Source organism: Mesocricetus auratus, unplaced genomic scaffold (assembly GCF_017639785.1).
Source record: "Mesocricetus auratus isolate SY011 unplaced genomic scaffold, BCM_Maur_2.0 Super-Scaffold_100026, whole genome shotgun sequence".
Lineage (NCBI taxonomy): Eukaryota > Metazoa > Chordata > Mammalia > Rodentia > Cricetidae > Mesocricetus > Mesocricetus auratus.
The window spans coordinates 26,562,170-26,576,660 of record NW_024429207.1 but is presented as its reverse complement, the minus strand read 5'-3'; the positions used below and the strand labels follow the sequence as shown (position 1 = coordinate 26,576,660).

General features: G+C 43.0%; 1 protein-coding gene across 2 annotated transcripts in view; it reads right to left on the bottom strand.

The window, feature by feature from the left end:
• LOC110340306 (A disintegrin and metallopeptidase domain 3-like) overlaps positions 1-14,491 on the bottom strand; it is a 53,540-nt gene that overhangs the window by 21,046 nt on the left and 18,003 nt on the right. For both annotated transcript variants that reach the window (XM_040731967.1, XM_040731966.1), the window contains exons 10-11: positions 1,946-2,044; positions 354-549 (exon numbers count right to left, since the gene is read on the bottom strand). In XM_040731967.1, the coding sequence (XP_040587901.1) occupies positions 354-549; positions 1,946-2,044 (295 nt within the window). The remainder of the gene's footprint in view (positions 1-353; positions 550-1,945; positions 2,045-14,491) is intronic.

Below are 14,491 nucleotides of genomic sequence, written 5' to 3'. Positions count from 1 at the left end.
TGTCTGGCAGTGTAAATGGGAGCCGTGGGCAAGAATCAACCAATAACTACTCAGGAAAAAGGTGTACTGTGTTAAGGAAAACTGTTGAGAAAGTTGCTGTCTCCCCAAAGCCACACACTAATACTCTGTTCTTCTCCCACCAATGACCTCAATATTGACTCATATTCTATATGGTCTCAATGTTAGTCTTTTCCTGTATGACATGGAAAGGAGTTGCTTTGATTTGATTTTCAAATATGGGTGTAGATCAATATTTTGTAATAAGGCTACAGGACAGATTTGTGGCTTTAAAATAACAGCAATTAAAAAAAATGCCTCCCCACCAAAAACAAAAAACAAGGTTTATCTCATACGTTTTCCGAATAAATCCATGCAATGCCTATCAATGTCTTGGCAAATCCCACCATAGCAATAGGCAGTTCTGTTGTTGCAGGGTTCTAGGTCAGCAGCCTTTGTGTCAGGTCCACAGTATTCAGATTTCCCATTGCAGAACTCAGGGAAATCACACAGGTCTCTACTTCTCCTACAAAGACGCCCTCTTTCGGCTATCTGAAAGATGAACAACAGGCTAGCTTTTGTCAGGGTGACTTGGTTCTCCTCTTCCTAAAGTTAGGCAAGAGAAGATTTCTCTACTCCTTTGAAAGATCATGCCATCTGGATTAAAGTCAGCTTTGTTTTTATTTTTTAAAAGAAAGAACGAAAAAGACACAGAAATGGAGCTCTACAACATAGGGACAGAGCTTGTTTGAGAACCATCAAGAATACATACTCCCAAAATATACACAGAATGAAGATGCCACTAAAGGACTCATTATCTTTTCTTATCTACACATAGTTATAAGATGGTGCCAGTTGGATTCACAGTGGCCTGTGAGAGTGTCTAGGTGTTATCTCCAAACATCTTTCACACTAGTACCTGTGGGTGAAGAAGCTGATTCTATTGATATCCACCATAGCTTTGCATGTACACTTATGTCTAAACAGAAAGCCTTAAGGAAAACACTTGGAGCAAATCTCTCCACTTTCAGAAAAGGTCTGATAGAACCTCACCTATTTGCAAGAACACAAAGAAGAAATAGGGCCTTCTCCACTCGGAGTCCGTAAAGACGAGAAGCTAACACAGAGTGGCTGTGAGCAGGCCTCTACTTCCAGTTTATCGTATCTGACAAAATGAGTATAGACTCCTCCAGCCTAGTTAGCTGTTCTTCATGGTCGTCCCTAATGACCACACCTCTGGATCTTCACTACGGAAGGATGGGCTGTAAGGAAGAGCCCAATGTAGCGACAGAAGTTAGGAAGGGCTCTAGCATGAGAAGTACAAGGTCTCTGTCAGGTGCAAATGCCATACAAGGGTGTCTCCATTCAGGCACCTTGAAAACACAAGGCTGTAACCATCAAAACTCAGGGAATACACCCTGCCAGAACCAAGCTTCCTGGTTACATGCTGCCTGCTGCCGACTCACCTGCCCCAATCACCTTTTAATGGTTTTCAGAATTGAATTTCTATTGCTACTTTGTCAAATGGACCTTGTTAGTTCTCATCTTGTTGTACACTATTTGATCATAAAGAACTGCATTCAAACAGGACAAAGAAAAGTTCCTGGCCAGACAATTTTGAATAATACTGCATACCACAGCTGGAGACGTCTTAGGGACAGATTGAAACATGATAAAAAGCAGAGGGGAGACAGTGACCCACAGGCTGAATTTAAAGAAAATGTAAATTAGAAAATGCCCTTTGTATCTACCCAATGGAAAAATGACACATTTCCTGGAGGGGGGGCGCTCCAAATGGTCCTTCATATTCTAACTTTAAGACTTAGGACAAAAGAAAGCTCTCCAAAGACAATGCAAATTAAAGCACTTGAAGAGCAGGTTTAACACCTAGGAGACAAGGAGAGAAGTACACTAAAGACTCCTGAAAGGTTCTGTGTTTGAGGCTTACCTTGCATGACCTTCTGTCACAGCACGGCCCTGTCCCACACTCCGAAGGCTTTATCAGAGTACAATTTTTAGGGTTGCAGCAACCTTTATGGGTACATCTCTAGAGAAGAAAATATGTTCAATGTAAATGTAGGAGTTGGAAATCAGATATATGAATTTTTGCCTCCTTTCAAAGTGCAGTTGTGGGCTGCCCAATGAATCTTCACTAGTTAAGAGACATCCAGCCCTGCCAACAACAGACCATATTCAAAAATGTGATCTCCTAACATTGCAGTGGAGCCAAAGGTTTCTACCATCTGATGACACTGTGGCCAACATCACCGCATTGTGCACTACACACTCGTGTTCATGACAAGCCTTCCACCAGTCAGGTTAACAAGCACATGTCTCAATAGCCCTGACCATGGGACACTTATTTACAACAGCTTTTACATTCAAACTGAACAAACCAAAGTGTATACCCCCAAAGGCCTCCTCTGTCAAGCTCTTACAGATTGGGACAGGTACTTGGCAACAGAGACCTACCTGTGAGGGGAGAGCCATCCTTTAGTATCCAAATTCATCAGTCCTACTGCTTGCTGTCCCTTCCTTGTCTTTTCTACTGAGAACATAACAGACTCCCTGAACTCACTCTTCTCCCCTTCTCACTTCTCCTCATCCAACTGTGGTACTCGCTCTGGTTGCGCTCTCTTAACCAGGGGCCACAAGAAAGAAAACACTTCATTCGGGGACTAAGAAAAACACACACTATGCAAGTAATACTTAAAGGCATATACTATTTCAGAATACATATTAAAATTAAAAAGTAGACAATCATTTCTTCCTACAAACATCAGGATATGTTAATTTGGAAAAGGTATTCTTTTTTTTTTTTTTTTTTTGGTTTTTACGAGACAGGGTTTCTCTGTATTGTTTTGGAGGCTATTGGTCCAGCCCGGCCTCGAACTCACAGAGATCTGCCTGCCTCTGCCTCCCGAGTGCTGGGATTAAAGGCATGCGCCACCACCGCCTGGCGGAAAAGGTATTCTTTAAACAAAATATCCCAAGTAATTGGATATCATACAAGGGGAAAAAGAGTTATCATGACTCTGACAGCTTTTATTTATTAAAACTACAGTACAGAAAAATGACCCAGATGACAAAAAACAATGGTTGCATGGCTGTCATAAAATTGCTAACTGTTTATAGCTAATGTTTGATACACTAAACCCATTATCCTGGAGGACAGAAAGAAAAAAATACCTATACTATATTTCCCAAACTTACTGGACCATCCCAATTCCTGTGGATTGATGTCATTTAATTATCTTTAATATATACTTTCTTATACAATGCTTACAGCACAGGAAAGCTGGTACTATAATAGCAAAAAAAAAAAAGATTATTTAAGCAGCAGGCCTGGCAGTGGGACCAGGTAAAACAGGCCCTGCATCCAGTGCCTGGAGATTAGCTGGGGACTGCCACAAAGCTTCCCATCCCAGTGGGAGCCAAGCACACCAGATCCAAGGTCTTCTCTTCCACCGATGAGACAAGGGGACTATGCACCCCAGATTCCTAGGCATCTTCTCCACCCACGGGACCAGAACTAGGACGAGGAATAGAAGAGCTACCAGAGTATTGGACTTGCTTGCACCCACCGAAAAGGAACTCTGGTCCCCTAACCACCAGACTACTAAGGGGCTCTTTCTGCACCCATTAGAAGACGAGATGGGAAGGAGACAAAACAAAAACACACTCAGCAACAGAAAAACAAATATGACACCACCAGATTCTAGAGAATCCACACCAGCAAGACTCCAACATTCCAATGCAAATGAAGCAGAAGAGAATGACCTTAAAAACAACTTCATGAAAATGATAGAGGCCCTAAAATAGGATAAAGGAAAATCCCTCAAAGAAATGGAAGAAAAAACAATCCAAAAATGCAAAAATGGAAGAAAAAAACAAAACAAAAAATGCAAAAATGGAAGAAAAAACAAAATAAAAAATGCAAGAAATGGGAGGAAAAACAAAACAAAAATGCAAGAAATAAAGAAAAAACAAACCAAAAAATGCAAAAATGGAAGAAAAAACAAACCAAAAAAATGCAAGAAATGGAAGAAAAAACAAGCCAAAAAATGCAAGAAATGGAAGAAAAAACAAACCAAAAAATTCATAAAATACAACAAATGGGTGAAAAGATAAACCAAAAATTACAAGAAACAATTCAAACAGTGCAAGAGTTGAAAACTGAAATACAGACAATAAAAAACACAATCTGAAGAAAGGCTGGAAATAGAAAAGCTGGGAAAATGGTCAGGTACTACAGATACAAGCATTACCAACAGAATATAAGAGATGGAAGAGATAATCTCAGGTGTTGAAGATATACTAGGAGAAATGGATTCATCAACCAAAGAAAATCTGAAGACCAACAAATTCTTAACACAAAACATCCAGGAAATATGGGACACCATGAAAAGACCAAACCTAAGAATAATAGGTATAGAAGAAGGAGAAGTAAACCACCTCACAGGGGCAGAAAACATAATCAACAAAATCATAGAAGAAAACTTCCCAAACCTAAAGAAAGACATGCCAATGAAGGTACAAGAAGCTTACAGAACACAAAATAGAGTGGATCACAAAAAAGTCCTCTTGCCACATAATAATCAAGACCCCAAATATATAGAATAAAGAAAGAATATTAAGGGAGCTAAGGAAAAAGGTCAAGTAACATATAAAGGCAAACCTATCAGAATTACACCTGACTTCTCCATGGAAACTCTGAAATCCAGGAGGTCCTGGATAGATGTTCTACCAACACGAAGAGACCATGGATGTCAACCCAGACTACTATACCCGGCAAAGCTCTCAATCAGTATAGATGGAGAAGACAAGATATTCCATGAAAAAACTAGATTCAAGCAATACATATCCACTAACCCAGCCCTACAGAAAATTCTTGAAGGAAAACACCAACCCAAGGAAGTTAACTACAACCAGAAAAACATAGGCATTAGGTAATCCCACTTTACCAACATCCAAAAGATAAAAAGGGTGGAATTCCACACATAATTCCACCACCACCAAGCATTCCAAATCAAAGAAGAATGAGCAATCAATGGTCAATAATATCCCTTAATATTAATGGCCTTGACTCACCCATAAAAAGACACAGGCTAACAGAATGGATTCGAGGACAGAACGCATCCTTCTGCTACATACAAGAAACACACCTCAGCCTCAAAGACAGACATTACCTGAGAGTTAAAGGTTGGGAAAAGATTTTCCAATCAAATGGACCCAAGAAACAAGCAGGGGTAGCAATCCTAATATCTAACAAATTAGACTTTGAAATAAAATCATTCAAAAGAGATGAAGGAGCTCATTACATCACAGGCAAAATTCACCAAGATGAAGTTTCAATTCTGAACAAAACTTTGTCCAAACTTACTAAACAGCAGAATGTGAACATGCAAATTAACAAAATCAGAAATGAAAAGGGGGACATAACAACGGACTCTGAGGAAATTCAGAGAATCATCAGATCATACTTTGAAAACCTGTACTCCACAAAATTCGAAAAATTAAAGGAAATGGATGGCTCCCTGGATAGCTATCACTTGACAAAATTAAATCAAGAACAGATAAGCAATTTAAATAGACCTATAACCCCTATGGAAAGAGAAGCAGTCATCAAAAGTCTCCCAACCAAAAAAAAAAAAAGCCCAGATCCAGATGGTCTCATTGCAGAAATCTACCAGTAATTCAAAGAACAGCTTATACCAATTCTTCTCAAAGTATTCCATGCAATAGAAGCAGAAGGGTCTTTGCCAAACTCTTTCTACGAGGCTTCAATAACCTTGATCCCCAAGCCACACAAAGATACAACTAAGAAAGAGAACTTCAGACCAATATCCCTCATGAACATTGATGCAAAAATACTCAATAAAATACTGGCAAATTGGATCCAAGAACACATCAAAACAATCATTCACAATGATCAAGTAGGTTTCATCCCAGGGATGCAGGAATGGTTCAACATACGAAAATCCATCAATGTAATCCACCATATAAACAAGAAAAACAAAATTCACATGATCATCTCAATAGAAGCAGAAAAAGCCTTTGACAAAATCCAACACCCCTTCATGATAAAGGTCTTGGAGAGATCTGGGATAACAGGAACATACATAACCATAATAAAAGCTACAGGCAGCAAACCAACAGCCAACATCAAACTAAATGGACAGATACTTGTGGGGACACCAGACCTTGAGCAGAAACCCACTTCCCCTTTGGCCTGGGAGCAGGCAGCTGTGTAATGTTTACTGAAAACAATTAAGTGCTAAAGCTCTTGATAGAGCTCAGATAAGGGCTTGCTCACTGAAATACCATGCCTTTCACACCCCCTATGGCTAGATGCCTCTTCCTGTTTCCCTGTGGTGTCTCCCCGATTCTGGGGCTGGAGATTAAACCACCAGCCAGGAGGGTGAGAAGTCTGGAAAAAATGGTATGTAGATGAATGGCAGAAGTCCTTAAAAAGGGAAGCTCCTTTTTCTTAGAGAGACTTCTCCTGAGAGCTCTCTCCTAAGCGGACTGGGGTCTCCTCCTAAGCTGACTTGGGAAGCATAAAGTTTTCTTAAAGCAACTGACCGGTCTCTGTGTCATCTATCCCGACCACCTCGCTACATTCTCGGATGCAGGCCGCACAGCAGGTGCGACAATTGGAGGATCCCACCGAGATTGTGAAAGCGAGGTAAGTGAGCAGATTCGTCTCTTTTTCTGGCCAGGGACAGATTGGGGAAAAAAAAAAGAAAAAAAACCATGGGGAATAGTTCTGGGAAGCTTAAATTACAGTATCAAGTTAAAAAGTTACTTGAAGGACATGGAACTACAGTAAAGTCTAAAACCTTAGAAGGCTTTCTAAAGTCGATTGAACGAGCCAGTCCATGGTTCATTACCGGGGAGAGTTTAAATATCCCAGATTGGGAGGAGGTTCGCCGTGATCTTCATCAACTTTTACGAAAAGAGGGACCTGAGTCCCTGCCCCCATCCACATTCTCCTTATGGAGATTAGTGAAGGGCACACTTTTGACAGATAAGGCTAGCCACCGCCAGGTAGTCCAGGCCACAAAAGAGGCTTTTTCAGAGTTACAAGAGATTGAGACTCAAGCCTCCCTGAGTTCTGAGGCAGAGAGTGACAGTGAATCATCTGGAGAAACCCTGACTGAAACTAGAGGCTCCATTGTTAGTGAGGATGAGGAGGAGCCTCTTAGCAACAACAAAAGAGTTAATAGAAATCTCGGGGCGTGACCCAAAAGGAGGGACTTCAGTCAGAATCGGGTATATCCTACTCTGTCAGACCTAGAAAATGAAAATAGCTCAGACCCAGACTCTGACTCGTCAGAGTCTGAGAAGGAACGGTTACTTGCTGAGGTCTCGGCCCTTAAAAAGGCACTAAAAAGGACTCGAATTAAAAAAGACAGGACAGGGAGAGAAACCCTCCATACTCTAAAATGAGGGACTCCTCCTTCTCGGACCTGGAGGGAAGACCCAGAGGAGGGGTCCAATGCTATCCGGTGGTGGCCCCAGTAATGGAGGTTCCAGACCCAAACAACCCTGAGCGGGTCATTAGGCGCCATAACCCTTTAAGTTTCAAAAATATGAAACAACTGAAAGAGGCAACTCTAAATTATGGAGCACAGGCTCCCTTTACACTTTCCTTAATGGAATCTTTTGTGCCTCTTAATTTGACACCTGGCGATTGGCAGCAGCTTTACAGAGCAGCTTTGTCCGGGGGAGATTATTTGATTTGGAGAGGTGAGTTTCAAGAAAGATGCAGCCAGACAGCCCAAAGGAATGCACAGGCCGGACAGCCCCAGAGAAATGTGGAGATGCTTACTGGGAGTGGTCAGTATGCCACCATTCAACAACAAATGCAATATGACATCGCTGTCTATGCCCAAGTGGCAGCAGCAGCCCAAGGTGCTTGGGAAGCATTGCCTTCAAAGGAAAGAGGGGATCACCTGTCCAGAGTCCTTCAAGGACCCTCCGAACCTTTCCAAGACTTTGTAGACCGCCTCAGTCAGGTAACAGAGAGAATATTTGGGGGGCATTGGGCCTGCGATGCCAATTATCAAACAGATGGCTTTTAAAAATGCAAATAAGTACTGTAAGGAGGCTCTTCGCCCCCACCGCAACAAAAGTCTAAATGACTACATCCGGATCTGTAGAGATATTAATGGTAATTTCATCCAGGGCCAAGTGTTAGCTGCTACTATTCGACCCCAAGGGGAAAAAAAAAAGATCTAATCAGGGAGGGAGAAAAACATGTTTCAGCTGCGGTAGGGAGGGACACTTCCATAGAGAGTGCCCTCAAAATAGTACTACTAGTCTCAAGAGACCTGGTTTATGCCCCCGCTGCCAAAGGGGATATCATTGGGCCACTGACTGTTACTCTAAAACTGACTTGGGGGGGCAATTTCCTTCCTACTAATAATAATCAAAAAAACTGGAAGAGGGCCCCGCCCCAGGGCCCCAAAACCAATGTATATGGGGCAATGACCCCCGCTGTGGACAGCAACAAGATTCGTTTACTCCCCCAGAGCAACCCCTTCATATCTCAGACCTCCTTAGAGCCACTTCAGGCAGTACAGGACTGGACATCGGTCCCTCCACCCGGGCAGTCCTAACACCCGAGATGGGGATCCAGGCCCTCCCTACTGGGGTACATGGGCCATTGCCCCCAGGCACAGTTGGACTACTCTTGGGATGGTGCAGTACTATCCTTCGAGGCATCCAGGTACACCCTGGTGTTATAGACCAGGATAGTGAGGGAGAGATTAAAATAATGACATCAGTGGACAGTGGGGTTGTTGCCATCCCAGCAGGAGAACGGATTGCTCAGTTCCTCCTCCCTACAGCTCCTTGTGAGGCTCAAAAAATTAAAGAGAAAAGGGATAACCAAGGTTTTGGAAGTACTGGCCCAGCAGCATTTTGGGTAGCCACCATGGAGAACCGCCCCCAGCTTACATTAAAGATAGAAGGCAAGTCCTTCAAAGGCGTTTTAGATTCTGGCGCGGACATTTCTGTCCTCTCAGATAAATTCTGGCCCCTTGCCTGGGCCAAGCAGGAAGGGAAGGTGACCCTCCAGGGAATAGGACAGGCTGTGCCACAAAAGAGCCTCAGAATGCTAAAGTGGCAAGATTCTGAGGGCCACACAGGGTTTTTTCAACCATATGTTTTGTCTGGCCTCCCTATCAACCTCTGGGGACGAGACCTCCTATGAGAAATGGGAGTGGTCCTCACCACCCAGGCACCCAAGTCCAAAAGCGGGGCCCCCCAGCAAGGGATGGGCTGGAGTCAGGGGAAGAGACTAGATAAACTAGAACAGGGAGAGGCTTGCCCGGTGGCATCCCCCCCTTTGAATACCAGGGCCCCAGGGAACAGGAAGGATTTTAACCATTTTTAATGAGGGTCACTGTTGCGCCGCCAGCCCCCATACCTATCACATGGCTATCAGATGATCCCGTATGGGTGGAACAGTGGCCCTTACCAGCAGAAAAACTCCAGGCGGCTCATCAGCTAGTTCAAGAACAATTGGAGGCGGGCCATCTGGTCCCCTCCACGTCCCCCTGGAATACCCCCATATTTGTAATTAAAAACCATCAGGAAAGTGGATGTTACTACAAGACCTGAGGGCCGTAAATGCGACCATGCAGCCCATGGGGGCGCTCCAGCCTGGCTTGCCCTCACCTGTGGCCATTCCTAAAGACTGGCATTTGATTGTCATTGATTTAAAAGATTGCTTCTTTTCCATTCCCCTACATTCTCAAGATAGTCCTCGGTTTGCATTTAGCCTTCCTGCAATTAACTTTAGGGAGCCTGCACTTCGCTTCCAATGGGTGGTGCTCCCCAAGGGATGGCTAACAGTCCAACTATATGCCAGATTTATGTAGCTGCCTGTTTAGATCCCCTCAGGCGTAAGTTCCCTGATCTTTACATCATCCACTACATGGATGATGTTCTTTTGGCTGCAGCCGAGGAGAGGCAATGTTACATAGCCTTTGCAGAGCTACAAGAGCTCCTGGAGGCCCGCGGATTTATTTTGGCTCCAGAAAAGATCCAAAAGAGACCCCCTTATACTTACTTGGGTCATCAAATTCAACAAACTGGCCTCCGGCCCCAAAGACTCCAAATTGATTGTTCAAATTTAAAAACGCTTCATGACTGGCAGAGATTTTTGGGAAAGGTGCAGTGGATTCGCCCTTCTCTTTCTATTGAAACAGCGGCTCTTAAACCCCTTTATGATATTCTTCCTGGGGATCCCGCTCCAACTTCCCCTAGACAGATTACCCCAGAGGCCAGGAATGCCCTACAATTGTTGTTAAAAAGTATAGAGCAAGCCCACCTTTGGCGTATAGATTATGGACAGCCTCTTGTTCTGGTTGTACTTTCATCTAGCTTTTCGCCCACTGCTGTGTTTTGGCAGACTGGCCCCATTTATTGGATACATTTGTCAGCCTCCCCTAAGAAGGTAGTGGCCCCCTACTATAATCTGATTTTACAATTGTTATGGAAGGCACACAAGTTTAGCATCCAAACCTTTGGAAAGAGTCCTGATAAAATTATTCTTCCTTATGATAAAGAGAAGATGGAATATCTACAGACCTTCCATGATGGGTGGACCCTGTTTATTACATCTACAGGTGCCAAGTTTGATAACCTTTATCCCAATAGCCCCTTGATGTCTTTTTTTAAACAACATCCTGTGATTTTTCCCAAGGTTTTAAAGGAGAGCCCCCTAGTTGGAGCTCGCTCAGTCTTTACAGATGGTTCCTCCAAAGGTTTCGCGGTGGTGGTTTCTTCTCAGGTGCAGAAGAGGGTACCCATAGGGAAAATGTCAGCACAAGCTGCAGAGTTGTTTGCCTGTTTGATGGCCTTCCAAATGTTTGAGGGGGAGCCCTTTAATTTATATACTGATAGTGTCTATGTTGCCAACATTGTCAGACCTTTAGAAACCTCTCCATATGTTCTTCCAACCTCTCAGATCCGTTCCTTATTAGTTCAGCTCCAACATCTTATTTGGCAGCGCATCCACCCTACTTATGTGGGATTTATTCGTGCACATACTAACCTTCCAGGACCCCTTGCCCAGGGCAATCAATTTGCTGACTCCTTGACCCGCCCTAGGGTCTTATACACTCAGGAGCAGCTTGCCCACCAGCTCCATGAGCGATATCATCTAAATGCCCGCTCCATTAAATTTCATACTGGGTGCCCCCTATCCATGGCTACACAGATTACCTCTCAGTGCCCTGACTGTGCCCCTTATCATAATTCTCCCAATGAGGGGGTAAATCTCCGGGGCCTCAGGGCCAACCATCTTTGGCAAATGGATATAACTCACCTGCCACAGGCAGGGAAATTAAAATACATGCATGTTTCGGTGGATACGTATTCTAAACTGATTTTTGCCTCTCTCCACTCAGGAGAGAAGATTAAAGATGTTATTTCCCATTGCCTGCAGGCCTTTGCCTACATGGGCGTTCCTGATGCCCTAAAAACGGACAATGGCCCTGCCTATGCCAGCAATCGCTTTGCTGCCTTTTGCAGGGAACCTCACATTGTCCATTCTTTTGGTATTCCTCACAACCCCACCGGACAGGCCATTGTGGAGCGCACCCATGCCACTCTCAAACAGTATTTTAAAAAAATAAAAAAGGAGGAATATGTCACCTCCCCCAATATTCAGTTATCCACCATACTTTATATTTTTAAATTTTTTGACCATAGACAGTAATAATTTGTCTGCTATGGAGAGACATTGGAACAAACCCTCCCAGTCTTTGGGATGGGTCAGATGGAAGGATTTGATTACAGGAAAATGGCAGCCACCCACTCCCCTACTAGCTAGGGTCCGAGGGGCTGTTTGTGTTTTCCCTCCAGGAAGTGAGAAGCCTATTTGGGTCCCCGAACGGTGCATCAGGCATGTTGACCCCGACTCTGCTCCCGACACTAGGAATGCTCGCCATGATAAAAATGATCCAAACATTGCCAAACTCAGGTAAGGGAAGTATGGGCACTGGTGAGGAAAACCCCTCCCACCATTTTGATGCCAGTTAGTCACTGCAGCTCCCCATTCATCGCCTTTATAGCACTAATAAATACATTGGGAGTGGCTGCTGCCAACACGAGAGTCTGAGTTTCCCCCTCCTAAAAGGGGAGTCTCTGCTTTATTAAAAATATTTAAAATCTCCATGATTAAACCCTCAGTTGAAGGGTGGATTGGATTAAATGTCTAGGCCCTCACCTAACAAAGGTCAAAAAAGAAAGGGAACCTAAGATAAGAAGTTGCCCTCAGTTGGAGGGTAGATTGGAGAATCATTCTCAATGGAAAGATAGATAAAGATGGGTAAATTAAATAAACTGGTAACAGTTAATAAATGAGGTATTAGTATTCAGTAAAGAAAAAGACAAAGGTATATAAAATAAAAATGTTTGGTTACATTTATATAGGGTAGGTTATTGAATTTTGTGAGTCATCTCTAAAAACTTTTGGCAAAAGCCTGGCCTTCCCACTTTGCATCTACAGAATTACAAGGAGTGGGTATGGCTGCAGCCCCTGAGTGTAGCTCAAAACTTCTCTAATAAAGAAATGATGAGGGACATACAGGACTTTTTCAACCTTTTGTTTTAATTCAAAGATTGACTGGAGTTGTTCTGTTAAAGAAGTTTCAGTTCAACAAACTAATCATAACCTAGGCAAGGAGAGATATGTATGCATGGTCTGTGTGTATGGACGTGGCCACGTCAGTATGTATGAAGTGTGAAATGTAAATGCGTGAATGTTGACAAAAGCAACTGTTCTAATTGCCTTGGATATGATTAAAGGGATACTTAAATCCCTTCAAACAGTTAAAAACTACCTAAATCGATTTAGATATAGCCAAAAGAAACATCCAGTCAGTCGGTTAATATTTTAACAAAAAATTCAAGTTAAGCCCTCAGAGCCAGTCAGAGAGAGAGAGAGAGAGAGAGAGAGAGAGAGAGAGAGAGAGAGAGAGAGAGAGAGAGAGGTTTTTTCAGGGAACTGTCCTGCTGCTTTGGCAGGCCCCCACCCCCAAAGGCTTCTGTGTAGATGCAAATTAGGCCTTGTCAGCTCAGATGCAAATGAGGCCTTGTCAGCTAGTGAGAGCTACAGGTTAGAAAAAAAAAAAAAGGACTATTTGGGACATAGTATAGTTTACAATCCTTAAATGATTCTCAAAGGTACTTAATGGTTATGTCCCTTTTAAAGGACATCTACTAATACTTTAAATAGTGATCCCAATTCACCTAGATAGTTGACTAAGGAGGGTAGACAAATCCTTCTACTGTTATGGTCCAACTTCAACAGTTCAAACAAAATTTAAAAATAAAAGGGGGAGTAATGTCCCCAGTCCCCACATGATTCATTAAATAATCCACTCCTCATTTAAAAATTTTTAAAATATAAATGCCAGTGAGGAATCTGCTTCAGACAGATTCTAACGTAATGAAAGTTAAACAACTATTACTCAGGTCAAATGGAAACATCCATACACTAGACAGTAGAGAAGACCCTAACTTGGGGTCAAGGGCATGTTTGTGTTTTCTTACAGGAAAAGAATAAAGCTTCAGTAGCTGTCACAACATTTGGTGAGATGCTTGGAGCAGAGAAAACTGGACCTGAGACCGTGGGAGCCTGCTCAAGCCAGTTCGAGATCTCCTAAGTCGGTGTTCCTGACCCTTGATGTCATCAAATCTACAGCCCGAGAAAGAAATAAAACAGTCAATTCGAGATTTCCAGTTTCTCATCAGGCTTGCTACATCAACCTCCTGGACCCGTGAGTTTTCATCCCAAAGCCAACAAAACTGGAAGATTAGCAGCTAGCCTTTGATACACCTTAAAACAACAGAATTCATTTTGCCAGCTTTTCCCTTTGGGGGAAAAAGGACCCATTTAAAACATTTGGACATTGGTATGGACTGTGATGAGTGGCAAAAGCCTCTTTTCAGTATTTAAACAGGACATGGTCACTTGAAATATCAGACTTGGTAGTTCCTGTTTCTGGAATCACACCTATGCCAGTGTGTTCTTCTGGAGAAATGTGGTTTGTCCTGGTGCGACAAAAAGACTTTGACTCGGGTTACATGTTCGGCTGATACTACTGACATTAAATCGACAGACTACATCACCACAGGAACAAATTGGTACTCTGTAAATAGTACACAAGCCTCTTGTTCATATTTTTTATAATGCTACATGTGTAACATCAATGATTGTACCTAATGTATCTGTGCAAGTGCACTCTCTAGTGCTTTCCTAAGTAGATCTTAAAATGATTGTAAACGTTATCACTGTTTTGACCGTCAAATTGTAACTATAAATCACCCTTGTAGCAAAGAAAGGCTGGTGGTAGAATGCTAAGGCCCAGATCGGGGGATGGGCAGATGACAGAGAGGCGCTATGTCAGTGGGGGTCCTAGGAATAGTAACAGTGACAGTAGGCATTCTGGCTTCATGCTGAGTTCAAAGTGCC